The sequence below is a fragment of the Mustela lutreola genome, chromosome 7, assembly GCF_030435805.1.
Source record: "Mustela lutreola isolate mMusLut2 chromosome 7, mMusLut2.pri, whole genome shotgun sequence".
NCBI lineage: Eukaryota > Metazoa > Chordata > Mammalia > Carnivora > Mustelidae > Mustela > Mustela lutreola.
The window spans coordinates 91,648,707-91,666,450 of NC_081296.1; the positions used below are offsets into that span (position 1 = coordinate 91,648,707).

Below are 17,744 nucleotides of genomic sequence, written 5' to 3' on the forward strand. Positions count from 1 at the left end.
GTAATGACTAGAATCCTAACACTTCCTGAGACTTACAATACTCAAATTTAGTAATATATTTAAAATCCAAAGTCAATCTCCAAAGAATGAATATTTAGGTTGCCTCAAATTTTTCACTATTTTAAACATTGCAGTGGTCCTACACATATAACCACTTCCTTAGAATGCTAAGAAATGGAAATGCTCACTTCAAAGTATAGGCGTATGTATATTTTAATTTTATACTTGATCTTAGCCAAAAGGCCGAGAAGCAATTTATACTTTAATTTTAAGTAGGCTCCACACCACCTCCACATGGAGGCTTGAACTCACAAACCCAAGATCAAGAGTTGCATGCTTAACCGACTAAGCCAGCCAGGTGCCTCACATATATACACTTTAAATTTTGTTTTACAGTCAAAATGCCATTGAATTTACATTCCATCAGTAATATTATATATAATTTTTTTTTGAACAAAAAGTTTAAACAAGGTGCTTGGGGCACCTGGGTGGCTCAGGGAGTTGGGCATCCAACTCTCGATTTTGGTTCAGGTCATGGTATCAGGGTCATGAAATGGCACCCTCAGTGCAGAGTTTGCTTGAGATTCTCTCTCTCCCTCTGCCCCTTCCCACTGCTTGAGCACCTGTGCATGCGCATGCGCTCTCTCTCTAAAATAAATAAAGGATGTCTAGGTGGTTCAGTAGGTAAGCATCTGCCTTCGGCTCAGGTCATGATTCCAGGGTCCTAGGATGAGCCCCACACTGGGCTCCCTGCTCAGCTGGGAGCCTGTTTCTCCCTCTGCCTACCCTCCCCCTGCTGGTGCACAAGTTTTTTCTCTCTCTCTTTGGCAAATAAATAAATAAAATCTTAAAAAATAAATAAAATATTTTAAACAACAAGATGCTTGACTTGAAGAGAAAACATTTCTTGTAGAGTATTTACCCCTACTTAAAGACAGATTGCTCTACATGTAACAGTTTCATACAAAAAAGTTACAAAATTCTCCTTGATATGATAAATGATAAAAAAAAAAACACATTAAAATTCTCCACTCAAACAAGGTATGCAAGGATTTTTATGTTGGTTTTTTTTGTTGTTGTTGTTAAAGGCTGAGAGCAAAATAACTTACCAGAATATAAAAAGCTGAATGAGCATGCCACAAATGGAGAAAGGAGGTATTTTCACAGAACCAGTCTATTTCCCAGAACCAGTTTATTTCCCCATTCCATCTCCATCTGATGTCAATCAAAACATACCATCAGCCACTTAGCTAAAAAAATATACAATATGCTTGTGCACATACACAGTTACTTTATATACAATTAAGTGATAGGGAAGGGGAAAATGAAAGAATCAAGAAAACTACACTGTAGTAGTCAAGATGTGGTGGAATCAAACTGCAGTTTTCTCATTGAGAATATCTCGGTCTGGAGGAAGAGAGATCTAGAGTACAGTAGCAAGTTCTCTTTTTAGTAGACTACTCCTGTCTGCTGCTGGATCACATCAATTGTATCTTCATCCCCCATTTCCAGCTGTGCAGATGTGTTTGTTTCATTGAATGGTTCTCCATCAAATCAAAATCTGTTCTCCCTCACTGACAAATCCTGCCTTTCACAATAGGCTTTCCATTAGTTTACTAAGTGATATATACTTCTTAGTAAGTTATTAAGTGATAATCTTAAACTGCACCACAGATCCATCCTGCCACATCACCTTCAAATTAATAATGACCATTATTCTTAGCCTTGACGCCTTCCTTAGGCTTTTCATCAACATCAGAGAGTACCGGTCTTCTCAGCTGCCACTTCACAAAGGAGGTACCAGGTCCTCACTGAACCAGCACACAAGCAGCACCAGGAGAGGCAGAAGAATGAGGCTACAGCAAGAGAGGGTCTATTTTTAATATATCTTGACAACATATGTCACCACCTTTTCCAAATTTCATATTTAATAGGCATAAGTTAAGTAATTAATTCTCTCAAACTCGTTCCATATGCTTCATAATTCAGTGTTTTTAACTCTGCTAATGATGGGTTTTACTATTATAAATATAAAATGTTTCATATAGACAAACTTATCAAGAATTTCTGTGATGATTTTTAACCCTGGTGTAAGTTTTGAGAGTGATCTTCCCTATTCCAATATATAAAATATATTTCCTTATTTCTTTCTCATTTTATCTTGAAGATTTAAAACTATTTGGAATTTATTTTGTTATAAAACATTTATATATCATTTTTATGCAGATGAACATTCTTTCTTCTTCATCTTTACCTAAACCACCATTTAATGAAGTGGTCACATGAGCTCCTTCTATAGCAAACAGAAGTCCTCCTTTTACAAAATTAATATCCTTTTTAAATGTAATTGTCCTTGACTATAAAAAAGATAGGCAAGTCTTTCTTAAATAAAAAGAGCCTAAATAAATAAATGGAGGGTCCCTGGAATATGAAGAATGGAGACCCTATCAATGTCAACCTCCTCTAAATTAAACTTTCAGATTCAAGTCCATCCAAAAAAAGATCCTAACAAATATTATCTAGGGATTTACAAGCTGATTCCCAAATTCATATGGAAGAACAAAAGGCCAAGACACTAAGAAATCTGTATTAGTCTCCTGTGGCTGCTAGGACAAGTTAGGGGCACAAACTTGATGTTCTGTGTTCTATTTTACTCACCTTCCCTATCTACAGTGTATTCTGTTAAGCGGCAGTAGGGAAACACACCTTAAAGCTAACACGTTGTTGGGCTATCAGCCATTAATTTTCTAAAAATTAGATGTATATAAGAGTCATGAAGATTCTTTCAACGATGAGGGGAGATTATCTGATAACTTCTGCCATAATGTCATAAACATCTTTCAGTTAATGTCCTGTTTTTTGTTTTTCTTTCGTACTTAGTACAGACTTTAGGTTTTGAACCAATTTTCTGCACAGGTGCTAAAGACAACCCAAGGTCTCTTTCTGATAAGGTCTGGTCTCAACTGACTTTAAATGTTTTTCCTACCATTGTCAAATAAAAGGAAATTGCTCAAAAAAAGGCAATTTTTTTCTCCTCACACCTAACATATTCATTCTTGACCTACATGACACTTACTAAGCACTTACATGCCAAGCAATATGCTAAGTCTAGGAAACACAAAAAAGACATACCTCTGCCCTCAGGAAGGTAGTTATGATATAATCAAGCAAATAAACACACTGTAATAAAATAATCAAATTACTAGAAGTAAATAAGAAAGTCTAGGAAAAGCTCCTATGCCCTCTGATAGGGAAAGCTTCACCAAAGCTATGTACAGATTAAGCTTTCAGGTCTAAAAGTGATGTGAGGACTGCATGGTATAGTGAACACCATTAGCAAAAGTACAGGCATCACAGAAAGTGACTTCTGATTTAATATTGCTAAAATGTAAAGTACCAGAGAGGGATAACAAGAAGTTAAAGATAATGTGGCAGACAAAGATACATTTCTATTGGCATGCTTATTAGACTTTGAGATATCTGTGGGAAACCCTTACATCCATTTATTTTTTTCTACCACATTGTCAAAGACGAAAGTTTCATGTTTTAGTAACTTGAATGATGATGATGCCATTGACAGAAATGCAAAAAAAAAAGAAAAAGAAAAAGGGAAAAAAATCACTTAGATTGTATAGATATTTGAAATCAGAAACAGATTTAACAAACATACTTATCCCTATTTCGTATTTTCCCAAAGGTCCATTTGTATCACATGGGTCCTTCTAGAAGAAAAGATGTTAGCTAATATATGAACACACACACACACACACACACGCCATGACTGAATTTGGAACCAAAAATAAAAAAATGTTTTTTTAGCAAAACTATGTTTTCTTTTTTTAAGACACTGAACACTGAACACAACATAGCTCTTTTCACTTTAACTGCCAGGAAATCTAAGAACCAAATTCAATGCCTTAGAGCTTTAATCAGCTCATCCCTAGAACCTGATAATGTTTCCTTTCCTTAAGTAGTGGCTATTCAGTTTCCTGTTTTACCACTAATAATTCTACTGCATATACTGCACATTTTATGCAGTCCTATAAGTCACTTAGATGCAATATAATCCTTAACAAAAATGAAATGTTGGGCGCCTGGGTGGCTCAGTGAGTTAAGCCTCTGCCTTCGGCTCAGGTCATGATCCCAGGGTCCTGGGATTGAATCCTGCATCGGGCTCTCTGCTCAGCAGGGAGCCTGCTTCCTCCCCTCTCTCTCTCTCTCTGCCTGCCTCTCTGCCTACTTGTGATCTCTGTCAAATAAATAAATAAAATCTTAAGAAAAAATGAAATGTTAATGCAGAGGTGGTTTACAGTATCTGAAACAGCTTATTTTAGTAAGCGAATTAATCAGTAACATTTATGTAAATATCTGATCAGTAAATCGCTTCTTTATAAATACACGAAGTATTTCAATTAGGTCAAATTAATTTTTCAAATCAGTAAGACTCACTAAAGAAGATAAAGAGTATATACAAGAGGCACCTAGGTGGCTCAGTGGGTTAAAGCCTCTGCTTTTGGCTCAGGTCATTAGGCTCTCTGCTCAGCAGGGTGCCTGCTTCTCTCTCCAACTCTGCCTGCTTGTGTGCTCTCTCTTTCTCTCTGACACATAAATAAATAAATAAAATCTTTAAAAAAAAAAAAAAAAGGTAAACTAAACACTTAAACTAAGACCTGAAACCACAAAACTCCTAGAAAAGCACATAATTGGTAAGCTCCTTGACACTGGTCTTGATGACTGTTTGTCTTGATGACAAAAATAAAGGCAATAAAAGCAACAATACATTTGATCTTAGCTAAAAGGTGGAGAAACAATACTAAAAGCAAAAATAACCAAATTACATCAAGGGTTTCTGCACAGCAAAGCATCAATGAAATGAAAAAGCAACCCTCAGAATGGAGAAAATATCTGCAAATCATAAATCTGATAAGAGGTTAATATCCAAAATACATAAAGAACTCATACAACTCAATTACAAAACAACAAACAATCCAATTTTATTTTTTTTTTAAGATTTTATTTATTTATTTGACAGAGAGAAATCACAAGTAGATGGAGAGGCAGGCAGAGAGAGAGAGAGGGAAGCAGGCTCCCCGCTGAGCAGAGAGCCCGATGCAGGACTCGATCCCAGGACCCCGAGATCATGACCTGAGCTGAAGGCAGAGGCTTCAACCCACTGAGCCACCCAGGCGCCCCAACAATCCAATTTTAAAATGGACAGAAGATCTGAACACATTTTTCCAAAGACATAGAGACAGCCAACAGGTACACAAAATGGTGCTCACCATCACTAATCAGGGAAATGCAAATAAAAAACACAGTGAGATACCATCTCACACCTGTTAGAATGTCTATTATCAAAAAGAATTAATATTGGCAAGGATGTGAAGAAAAGGGAACCCTTGTACATTGTTGGTGTGAATGTAAATTGGTACAGCCATTGTGGAAAACAGTTGGGACAATTCAAAAAATTAAAAACAGAACTACCATATGATCTAGCAATTCCACTTTTGGGTATATATGTGAAGGAAATGAAATCACTACCTCAAAGAGATATCTGCATACCCTCATTCACTAAGCATTATTTATAATAGCAGAGACATGGAAATGACTGATGTTATTCCAATGAATGAATTGATAAAGAAAATGTAATGTATGTGCATGTATGTATACATGCACATGCACATACATCCTACCTTTATATAGACAATGGAATATTACTCAGCCACACAAAAAAAGAAAAAGAAAATCCCTTTTTTCACTTGCTACATATATTAAGTAAAATGGCAGAGAAGACAAATACTCTACGATTTCCTTTATACATGAAATTTTTTTAAAAAGTTCATAAAAACCTAACAGAATGGGGGTTGCCAGAAGCAAGAAGTGGGGAAAATGGGTGAAGGTGGTCGAAAGGTATAAACTTACAAGACGAGTAAGTTCTGGGTATATAACAAGGAGCATAATAACAAAACAAAACAAAGAACATGATCCAAACATTTTAATTAAAAGGCCTACTCCCAAAGCAAAGAATATCACCAGGGAGAAAGATCATTTCATAATGATGAAAGAATCAATTTAGAGGTGCCTGGTGACTCAGTCCATTAAGCATGTACCTTTGGGTCAGGTCATGATCTCTGGGTACTGGGACTAAGCCTTGCTTTGGGCTCCCTGCTCAGTGGGGAGTCTGCTTCTCCTTCTCCCCGCATGTGTGTGCGTGCACCTGCGCTTTCTCCCTCTCAAATAAATAAAATCTTAAAAAAAAAAAATTATCAAGGAGAAAGAATAATCCTAAATGTTTTTGCACCTAATAAAAGAACTTTAAAATACATGAAGCAAAATCTGATAGAACCGCAAAAAGAAACAGACAAACCCACAATTACAATCAGAAACTTCAGCACTCTCTCAATATTGATAATAGCAAGTAGACAGCAATTCAGCAAGGATACATAAGTCTTTAATAACACTATCAAACAAATTGTCCTAATTGACATTTTTAGAGCTTTCAACCCAAGAACAGAATATATATTGTTTTCAAGTGCAAATGGAACATGGATCAAGTTACAATATATGTGGAACTATCAATTTTAAAGAAATCAAATCATGAAACATGTTGCCTGACTAATGCAACTAAGTTAGAAATCAATAATAGAAAGATAACAGAGTAATCCGTAAATATTTGAAGCTAAAGAACACAATAGTAACTAACCAATAGATCAAAGAAACCAGAAAGGCAAAGTAAAATGTAAATACAAAAATACCATAATTTGTGGGATGCTACTTAGGAAAGATCTACATCACCAAATGCCTATAGTGAAAAGAAAAAGGGTTTCAAATCAGTAATCTCAATTTACATTTTAAAAAAAACTAGAAAAAGAGCATATTAAACTAAAACTAAGCTAAAAAAAAAAAAAAAAGAAAGAAAAATAATCAAGCTATCAAAGCAGAGATTAATGAAATATGAATGGAAAAAACAGAAAATCAGTAAAGCTGGTTCTTTTATTTATTTTTAAGACATTGTATTTATTTATTTGACAGAGAGAGACACAGAGAGAGAGGGAACACAAGCAGGGGTGCGAGAGGAAGAAGCAGGTTTCCCGCTGAGCAGGGAACTGGAGGCAGTTCTCATCTCAGGACCCTGGGATCATGACCTGAGCTGAAGGCAGATGCTTAATAAATGAGCCACCCAGGTGCCCCAAGCTGATTCTTACAGATTAATGAAAGTATAAGTCTCTAGTTAGTCTGATCAGGAAAAGACAAATTATCAATATCAAGTTTAAGAGAGGTGACAACACCACAGATTCTACAAACATCAAAAGGATAATAAGGGAGTTTTACGAACCACTCTATTCCTATAAATTTGACAACTTATACCAAATAAAACTTCCTTGAAAAAAACAAACTACCAATGCTCCCTCAAGAAGAAACAGATAACCTGAATAGCTGTCTTTCCAATAAAGTAGTTAAAAAACACTGCTTCAAAAAAAACTGCAGTTGCAGATAGCTTCTCTGGTGAATTACACCAAACATTTAAGTAAAAAATAATTCTACATGAATAATTCTCAATTAATACTATAAGGCTAGCATTACCTGATATCAAAATCAAAGACATTACAAGAAAAGAGAAGTACAGGCCAATATCCCTCGTGAACATAAATATAAAAATTATAAACAATCAAACCCAACAATAGATATAAATGAAAATACATCATGACCAAGTGAGGTTTAATACCAGGACTACAGAGTTGACTAACATATGAAATCAATGACTATAATTCATCATATTCATACATGAACAAAAAAAATCTGTTTATCTCAAGATAAGTAGAAAAAGCATGTAACAAATCCAACATCCATTCCTGATCCAAACTCCAGCAAGAAAATGAAACTTTTTCAACATGATAAAAGGCATCATGTTGTATGATTAAAAAACTGATTGCTTTACACTTAAGATCAGGAAAAATATAAGGATGCCCACTCTCACTACTCCTGTTCTACACTGTGCTAGGGGTTCTAGCGAGTTCAATAAGCCAAGAAAAAAATAAACAAAAGGATCCCCATTGGAAAAGAAGTAGTAAATGGTTTTTATTCAGACAACACTATCTATGTAAAAAACCCAACGGAATCAACAAAAATTTAATATGACCATGTGAGTTTAGCAAGATTAAGTGAGTTTAGCAAGACTAAGTGAATTTAGCAAGATTCAGAATACAAGCTCAATACACAAAAATCAGGGACACCAGGCCAGCTCAGTAGGAGAGCATGCAATTACTGATCTTGCAGTCCTGAGTTCAAGCCCTACACTGGGTGTAGAGATTATTAAAAAAGAAAAAAGAAAAAAAAAGCGCAACACTTATTTAGAAAAATGGATTTCCATACACTAGCAAGGAAATGGATATAAAAATACCATTAACAGTGGCATCAAAAGTAGAAAATATTTAGGGATAAGTGACAGAAAATGTGTAATACCTGTACATTAAAAACTACAAAACACTGCCAGAGAAATTAAAGCAGCCCTATGTAAATGGAGAAACATACCTTGTTCATGAGTTAGAGAATTCAATATTGTTGTCTATTCTCCCCCAAACTGACCAACAGATTCACCATAATCCCAATCAATATCCCAGGAGGAATTTGTTTTTTAAGAAACTGACAAGCTGGGGTGCTTGGTTGGCTCAGTGGGTTGAGCCTCTGCATTTAGCTCAGGTCATGATCTCAGGGTCCTGGGATCAAGCCCAGCATGGGCTCTCTGCTCAGCAGGGAGCCTTCTTCCCCCTTTCTTTCTGCCTGCCTCTTTGCCTACTTGTGATTTCTGTCAAATAAATAAAATCTTTAAAAAAAAAAACTGACAAGTTAATCTTAAAACTCATATGGAAATGCAAAGGACCTGATACAATTCCCACCAACCTCACCCCCAAAAAGACCTTTGAAAAGGAAGAACAAAGTTGTAGGAACAACACTACCTAATTTATTCATAAATTCTAGACTTATTGTTACAGTAAAAAAAAAAAAAAAACTGTGTGTATGTCTGTGTATACACATAGAGAGAGAGGGGGTAAGAGAAGAGGAAAAACAGAGAATAAGAGAGAAGAGGGAGAGGGAGGGGTCTTGGCTCTAACACAAACAGATCACTGGAACAAAATAGAAATTCCAGAAATAGGCTCTCACATATATAGACGAACGAGTTTTGGAAAAAGTGCAAAGGCAATTCAGTGGAGAAAGGGCTGTATTTTTCAACAAATGGTGCTGGAGCAACTGGATATCCATTTGCAAAAAAAAAAAAAGTCAATCCATACCTTAAATCATATTTACGAAGTTAACTCAATAGCTCCTAAAATTACAAAATTTCTTGAAGAAATAATAGCAGAAACTCTTTGTGACTTTAGCTTAGGCCAAGATTTAGATCTAAAATCAGAAGCATAAACCATAAGAGACAAAACTGATATATGGGCTTATTCAAAATTAAGTATTCCTACTCCTTCAAAGAAAATAAGAAATTTAGAAGAAGACAGTCTAAAGACTGGGAAAAAAGATCTCTGCAAATCATGTATCTGATAAAGTACTTGTATTCAAAAAATAGAATTTTCAAAACTGAATGAAAAAAATCTGAATAGACACTTCAAAGTAGTTATATAATGGAAAAAAGGCAAATGAAAAGACGCTCAACCTTATTAGATATCAGAGAAACAATTATAACCACTACATATTCATTACAGTGGCTGAAATTAAGAAGGCTGGCCATAACAAGTGGTGTTACATGTGTGCAGGAAATGGAATTCTCAAACTCTGCTAGTAAGAATGTAAAATTTTAAAAAAACAGTATGACAGTCTCTTATAAATTTAAACACACAACTGCTATGTGATCCAGCCATTCCACTCCTAGCTATTTATCCAAGAGAGAAAAAAGCATGTGTTTATAAATAAGTACACCTCACAGCAGCTTTATGTGTAATGGCCCCAAAGTGCAAATTCATATATCCATCAAATTGTGGCATAACTAAACAATAGGATATTACTCAGCAACAAAGCAATATACTCTTGACACACCACACAACAATACAGATGAATTTTATTTTATTTTATTTTATTTTTTTTAAAGATTTTATTTATTTATTTGTGAGAGAGAGAGAGTGAGAGCGAGCACAGGCAGACAGAGTGGAAAGCAGAGTCAGAGGGAGAAGCAGGCTCCCTGCAGAGCAAGGAGCCCGATATGGGACTCGATCCCAGGACGCTGGGATCATGACCTGAGCCGAAGGCAGCTGCTTAACCAACTGAGCCACCCAGGCGTCCCTACAGATGAATTTTAAATAAGGCTGAATAAAAGAAACCAAACTAAAAAGAGTGAATACTGTGTAATACCATACACACACACACACACACACACACACAAAGTTTCTCTCAGGGGAAGGTAGAAGGGGATGGGGTGCATGTAGCATTGGGAAAAAGGGACTACAAAGGAGCAAAAGGAAACTCTGGGAGGCTACAGGCATAATTGCTACCTGGAATGTCTGGGTATGTCCCTAATCTTAATTGTCATGATGGCTACAGAAGGCATTGATGTATGTCAAAATTATTCAACTGTGTGATTTAAGTATGTGTAATTTATTGTATACCAATTCTGTATCGATAAAGCTATTAGAAAAAAATGATCCAGGGACGCCTGGGTGGCTCAGTTGGTTAAGCAGCTGCCTTCGGCTCAGGTCATGATCCCAGCGTCCTGGGATGGAGTCCCACATTGGGCTCCTTGCTCAGCAGGGAGCCTGCTTCTCCCTCTGCCTCTGCCTGCCATTCTGTCTGCCTGTGCTCGCTCTCGCTCCCTCTCTCTCTCTGACAAATAAATAAAATCTTTTAAAAAAAAAAAAAGAAAGAAAGAAAAAATGATCCAACAATAATCAGTGTATTTATTAACTGAATAAACACTCATCTTTTTACTTTTAAATCATTAAGACTGAACACTTGCCACAGAAGATATTTAACATTTAGTCAATATCCACTACATGCAGGCATTGTTAGCTACCTGACATGTGCTAACTTAATGTATTATGTTAAGGCTTTTAATTGAAAAAAAGGGGACTGGAAGGGAAGAGAGGATAACACAAATCTTCTGAAACTAGACAAGCCTTTATTTCTATTTTTTAAAAACTCTAATTCCCAGTTCTTATAAATAAACTATATAGCAGTATTAACAAACAACACAGATTTAAATCTAAGTCCTTCAGAGTCAAGTTTCTAAAATTCAGCTGGAATGTCTCAAGTGTTCCTTAGAAATACATGCAGGAAAAAGGTTTAGACTGGATGTTTAAATTATATTCTCATATATTTGGATGCACTGAATTCTCTCTAAATACCATGAATGAATGGCAATTCATTTTAAGGGTTAAAAATATAGTTCAGATGGAACCAATCAAAAATAAAAATCCTGTGTAACTGGCAATGCCCACTTTGCAAACTAGCTTCCTCACAATATTTTTATGTAAAACTTGCGCCTACTTCCAGAAAGGATTTGAAATGGCTCTTATATCTGCAAAATAAGTTACCTGATTGGTGGACCTCTAAGACATCTTATGGTGTTTGTCACTCTGCTTTCTCACACTCATTTTCTTAGGAATTTACTTACATTAACCATATTTCTAAGAAAATAATTGTAACCATTTAAAGATACAGAGTATTTTATTCAATTAATTTAGTAGAATCAAGTACAGCATTTGTTTTTGTTTTGTTGTGTTTCTGTTTCAAGTTGTTATTTAAATTCTACTTACTATGTTACTAGTTAACATACACTGTAATATTAGTTTCAGGAGTAGAATTTAGTGATTTATCACTTACTTATAACACCCAGTGCGGGGTGCCTGGGTGGCTCAGTGGGTTAAAACCTCTGCTTTTCGGCTCAGGTCATGGGCTCAGGTCACGTCGGGCTCTCTGCTCTGCGGAGAGCCTGCTTTCTCCTCTCTCTCTCCCTGCCTCCCTCTCTTGCCTACTTGTAACCTCTGTCTGTCAAATAAATAAATAAAATCTTTAAAAAAGAAAAAAGAAAAACACCCAGTGCTCATCACAACATTTGCCCTCCTTAATACCTATCATCCGTTTAGCTCATCCTCTCAGCCACTGCCCCTCCATCCACCCTGTTTGTTCTCCAATGTTATGAGTCTCTTTTATGGTTTGCCTCCCTCTTTTTTTTTTTTTATCTGTTTTGTTTTTTAATTCCACAGAAGAGTGAAATCATATGGTATTTGTCTTTCTCTGACTTAATTTGCTTAGCATAATACACTCTAGCTCCATCCAAGTTGTTGCAAATGGCAAGCCTGCATTCTTTTTTATGGCTGAGTAATATTCGTGTGTGTGTGTGTACATACATACTACTTCTTCTTTATTCATTTATCAGTCGAAGGACATTGGGTTCTTTCCCTAACAAGTACAACATTTGGAGATCCATCTTTCACTCCATTATTTTGACAAATTTTCTAAATCTCAGCACTACATTTAGAACTAGAATACTGTTCTGATATATTATCCTGTGCAGTGTAAGATATTTAGCAGAATTTCTGCAACCTACCAGATGCCAGAAGCCTCTCTCCCTATTTGTGACAACCAAAAGTATCTCCAGACATTGCCAATATTGCCAGAGAGAAAAAACTGTCCTGGTTAAGAACTATGGGTCTAAAACTACTGAAGTATAAAGAGACAAAAAAAAAAACAACACTCTTTTGTGTAAGAGACAAACAAAGAACAAAAAAAAAACCCACTCTTTTGTGTCTGTGTGTGAGAGAGAGAGAGAGAGAAAGAGAGCGAGAAAGAAAGCATACCCATGAACTGGTGGGGTGGGGTGGGGCAGAAGGGCAATCTCAAGCAGGCTCCAGGCTCAGTGGGGTCCAACATGGGGCTCGATCCTACAACCCTGAGATCATGACCTGAGCTGAAATCAAGAGTCAGATGCCTAACTAACAGAGCCACCCAGCATCCCGCCCCCCACCAAAAAAACAATCTTTAACTATAGAGAACAAACATGTTTACTGGGAGGTGGGTGGAGGAGAGGGATGAAATAGGTGAACAGGATTAAGAGTACACTTACCTTGATGAGAACTGAGTAATAATATGGAATTGGTGAATCACTCTATTGTACACCTGAAACTAGTATAACACTGTATGTTAACTACACAGGAATTAAAATAAAATAAAATATTAAAAATAAATAAAGAGTACTGAAGTGCTGTAATCTCTCTGTATGGACCTCATCCACTGAAAGGGCATAGAGTCTGAAAGCACAATATTCTCTATTTGAAGGTTCTTAAGGATATTTTAAGTGTTTATATATAGCATATGCTCCATTTTTAAAAAGCCCATAAATTAATAAAAAAAAAATGTGTTTTTTCTCATTATCGCTTTGTTTTAAAAATACCTAACATGTACCTGAAGCCTTTTAATTTAGACCATTTCACCCAGACGGAAAAAACTTTCAAGCCCAAGAAGTATGTACGAACTATCCCCTAACCACTCTGTAACTAGAGAATACAGCAGTTAATTTAGGAAATGTCAATACTCTACCAGAACTCAACTTTATAGCTCTGACTTTTACTCAGCCTACAGTCTGTCCCAAGTAGGTGCCAAATTCCATTAATTCTCCAATTTTATTCCTCCACTGTCTGTGAACATCTGCATTCACACATTGACTTTCTGTTGCACTCTCTCAGCCAAACCTTTTCAATCAACAACTTAACTCTCAAGAATGAAAATGAAAAGATCACAAACTCAACTAACTATATTTAGAAGATTTATATTTTCGTGAAAACTAGATCTCTTTTTATATTGCTAAACTGGATTTAATTGCTTTCTTATTTGACAGAAATATATACAACTTACTTGTGATAAAGATTTGCTGTTTTAAATGTAGAAAAGAGTAAAACACAAACTGGAGATATGAAATCTGGGCTCCAGTTCTGGCCTCCTAGTAGCTGGATGACTACTTAACATTCCCAAACCTCAGCTTTCTCATTTATAAAATATGGAGTATAATCATATCTACTTCTACAGTTACTGTGAGAATTAATTATAATTTATGTGAAATCATTTTGTAAACCAAACAAATGTTGGATATTACTGGTGGTATCCTGATGGTATGAATAAACAACAGAAAAACACACAGCTCAAACACAGGACTTACTTATATTAATTATACTAATTAAAAAACTTATACTAATTAAATGACACTTTTCAGAAAAACACTCATTAGAAGGAGATCTGAAGATAATAAACTCTGAACTAGAGTTCTAAACTTAGTCCTGCCAATAACTCTCTGTATCAACACAAGCAAAGCAACTTTCCTTTTCACCTCAGATTCCATCTATAAAAGATCCAAGTACTGGACCGGGTGTTCCATAAATATCATTACAGCCCTTATCAGCCTATGAAATGAGCAAGTATTCCAAAGATTCGTTTAACCCTATAACCACAACCCGAGCACTGTTTGGTCGTCCAGCCAAAGAGAAGCAGAGGGCAACAGGGGTAAGAAAATTTTAACTAAGTAAGACCAGAACTGTATACAATTTTCGAGAAGCAAAGGAAGTTACAAACTACTTCGTTCTCTGTAATTAATAATAATCTTCCCTCCAAGTGACAGTAATGATGAACACGGTACTTTAACAAAAGGGCGGGGCTCTTGCCCTAAGAATTTTGGAAACCCGCCACTTCCCAAAGAGGTGTGGAACTGCTTCCTCGCCCTCAGGAGCCAAGGAACTTGAAAGATTAAGGTTTATATTGTTTGAGTTCGGGGGGTGGGGGGATGTTTCCACTTGGATTGGGACCGCGGTAGTCACCTGACACACATATTCTATAAACACCATTATCGACAACACCAAGCCTCCTGAAGTCCAACAAAGATCTAAGTTTTTAGAATAATGCTAGTTTGTACAAATGAGCTCGGACTATTAACTCAAAATTAGGTAACCCTGTGTTGGTGGTGATTAGTACTTGCCAACTGCCAAGTTTTCCCTTCCACAAATTATCCGCCCTCCCGCGTCTCCGCGGAGGCGACGCCTCGCCCTCTATTCCCGCACAGCGCCAGGGCGGGCGGGCGAGTCCCCAGAGGCTCCCCGAGGCAGGCCTTTGGGCGCCACCACCCCCTCGCTCCTCACCGATGACGATGCGCAAGTGCTTGAGACGGGTCAGCGCGTCCTTCTTGGTGTCCAGCACCTTCTGGGTAGACTTCTTCACGTCCCCGTGCGGCTTCTTGGAGAACATCCTGCCGCTGCCGGTGCCGCTGCCGCCGCCACGGCCGACTCCGGTCCCCTCCCGGTCCGGCCCCGGCGGCGGAAAGTGGAGAGAGTGGGCGGGGAGGCTACTAGCGTGAGCAGCTCATTCACTCCCCAGGCTTGCGGGCCCCAGCGTAGCCGACGCCGCTCACATCCAGGCCAGGGCCGCCGCCTCCACCCGCCTCGCGCCGCGGCTGCAAGGCACCTTCGGTTCCGGCTCCAATATGGCGGATCCCCTCTCCCAATCCTGCACGGAGCGGGGGAGACCCGGCAGGTCGGTCGCCGCCGCCCCGGCTGCCTCCCGAAGCCGCCGCTCGCAGCCACAGGCCGGGGCCCGGGACCCGGAGCCGGAGGTGGGGCTCTCCGCGGCGGCAGCACGACTCCTCTCCCTGAGGCCCCCTTAAGGTTAAAGCTTCTTTAGCAGCTTACACCCTGCATAGGCCGAAACGGAGACGAGTGCGGTGATGAGGTTTCACGACTCTGCCGTCGGTGGCGAATGGTCCCCGTGGCAACCGCCTTCTGACGTCAAGGTTTCTTGACGTCATGCCAGCGTGAGATCATCTATGGCATTACCCACCTTTGGTGTCCTGTGTAAGCCGCCAAAGCAGGAGCCCAAGAAAGTCAGGGAAAGGAATCATTCCGCGCCATTGTAAGCGAAGGGACTCCTAACGGAGGGACTCCCAGAGTGGTGGTGTGTAGTTTTTGTTTAAAAAGATCCTTCATCTCCACAGTTTACTATGTTATAGTAACTTAAAAATAACCCCCAAACATCAAAACAGACGGGCAGTACATTTTAGATGCCAATTCTGAAGGCCTTAGATGTAACCCCCTTTCATGTCCTAAGTTGAATTTTGTTTAAAAGATTTTTTGTTTGTTTGTTTTTTCAAAGTGATGGACAGTTTATTGTAGTTTAGAGATTTGTAGGGTTGTAGTACATCCTCTAGGTTAAAATTATCTTGCACATGAAAAAATAAATAAATAAAATTATCTTGCACAAATAAATGAACCCCCAAAGAATGCAGTAACAGAGTGCAAAATTACAAGAGAAAAGAAATCTGGAGAACTTTGAGGGTGAATTTTCTTAACGTGTAGAGTTCACAAATCCAGGAAAAATATGCTAAGGCCTCCACCTTAGATTGTGGAAACACAAGGAACACAAAAAATCATAGGACTGTATATTCATAACTAAAACATGACAATGTGGCGCACCTGGGTGGCTCACTCAGTTGAGCAGCTGACTCTTGATTTCGGCTGAAGTCATGATCTCAGGATCCCAGGATCAGTCCCATTTTGGGCTCTGCGCTCAGCTGGGAGTTGAGTTGCCGGTGATCTCCCTCTGCCCCTCCCCCCTTCTGCCAGTTGTTCTCCCTTTCTCTCTCTCTCTCAAATAAATAAAGCTTTTTTTTAAAGTGAAAATGTTCACACGTAAGTAATTTTCCAAAAATCAGATTAAAAGAATATTTTTAAACAGCTTTATTGAAGAGAATTGATGTACAACTAACTGTACATTTTCAAAGTGTACAATTTGGTAACTTCCACAATTGTATACACCTATGAAAACATCACCATAATCAAAATCGGGGACATATCCACCACCCCCAAAACTTTCCTCTTGCCCCTTGATAATTCCTCCCTCCTGCTACCTGATCCCTGGTTCCCAGGAGAGCACTGATTTGCTTTCTGTCACTTGGAGTTCCCATTTTCAAGAGTTCCATACAAATATAAGTATTTAGAATACTCTTTTTTGGGGGGTATCTGACTTCTTTCACCCAATATAATTTATTTTTTAATGATAATCATGTAATGTCTTATTAGTCAAATTAGTAAAGTTTGTTTTTATTTTTTTTTTTTAAAGATTTTATTTATTTATTTGACAGAGATCACAAGTAGGCAGAGAGGCAGGCAGAGAGGCAGGCAGAGAGAGAGAGGAAGGGAAGCAGGCCCCCTGCTGAGCAGAGAGCCCGATGTGGGACTCGATCCCAGGACCCTGAGACCATGACCTGAGCCGAAGGCAGCGGCTTAACCCACTGAGCCACCCAGGCACCAGTAAAGTTTGTTTTTAAATTAGACATCTTACTTCTGCTAAGTGTGACAAAGATACTCCTATTGCTTGCTGGGAAGAAGCATTAATTACTACAAGCTCACTGGAAATTAAAATTTGGCATTACACATAAAGACACTTAAAAACGGGACGCCTGGGTGGCTCAGTTGGTTAAGCAGCTGCCTTCGGCTCAGGTCATGATCCCAGCGTCCTGGGTTCGAGTCCCACATCGGGCTCCTTGCTCAGCAGGGAGCCTGCTTCTCCCTCTGTCTCTGCCTGCCATTCTGTCTGCCTGTGCTCGCTCTCGCTCCCTCTCTCTCTCTGACAAATAAATAAAATCTTTTTAAAAAATGTTTAAAAAAAGACACTTAAAAACATTTATATACTCTGATTCAGTTGTTCCACTTTCAGAATTCTATTGTACAAAATCATAAATGGGTACATATGAAAAAATATTAACACAT

The 17,744-nt window shown here is 38.0% G+C and overlaps 1 protein-coding gene and 1 pseudogene across 6 annotated transcripts in view; both read right to left on the reverse strand.

The window, feature by feature from the left end:
- Positions 1–15,711, reverse strand: part of RALGAPA1 (Ral GTPase activating protein catalytic subunit alpha 1) — a 247,497-nt gene extending 231,786 nt beyond the window's left edge. For 3 of the 6 annotated variants that reach the window (XM_059181915.1, XM_059181914.1, XM_059181916.1), the window contains exon 1: positions 15,123–15,711. In XM_059181915.1, coding sequence (XP_059037898.1) covers positions 15,123–15,228 — 106 coding nt within the window. In that variant the 5' untranslated portion in view covers positions 15,229–15,711. The remainder of the gene's footprint in view (positions 1–15,122) is intronic. The other 3 variants (XM_059181920.1, XM_059181919.1, XM_059181918.1) reach the window with 2 other exon arrangements.
- On the reverse strand, positions 472–14,831 carry LOC131835422 (small ubiquitin-related modifier 2-like; annotated as a pseudogene).
- Positions 15,712–17,744: the final 2,033 nt, after the last annotated feature.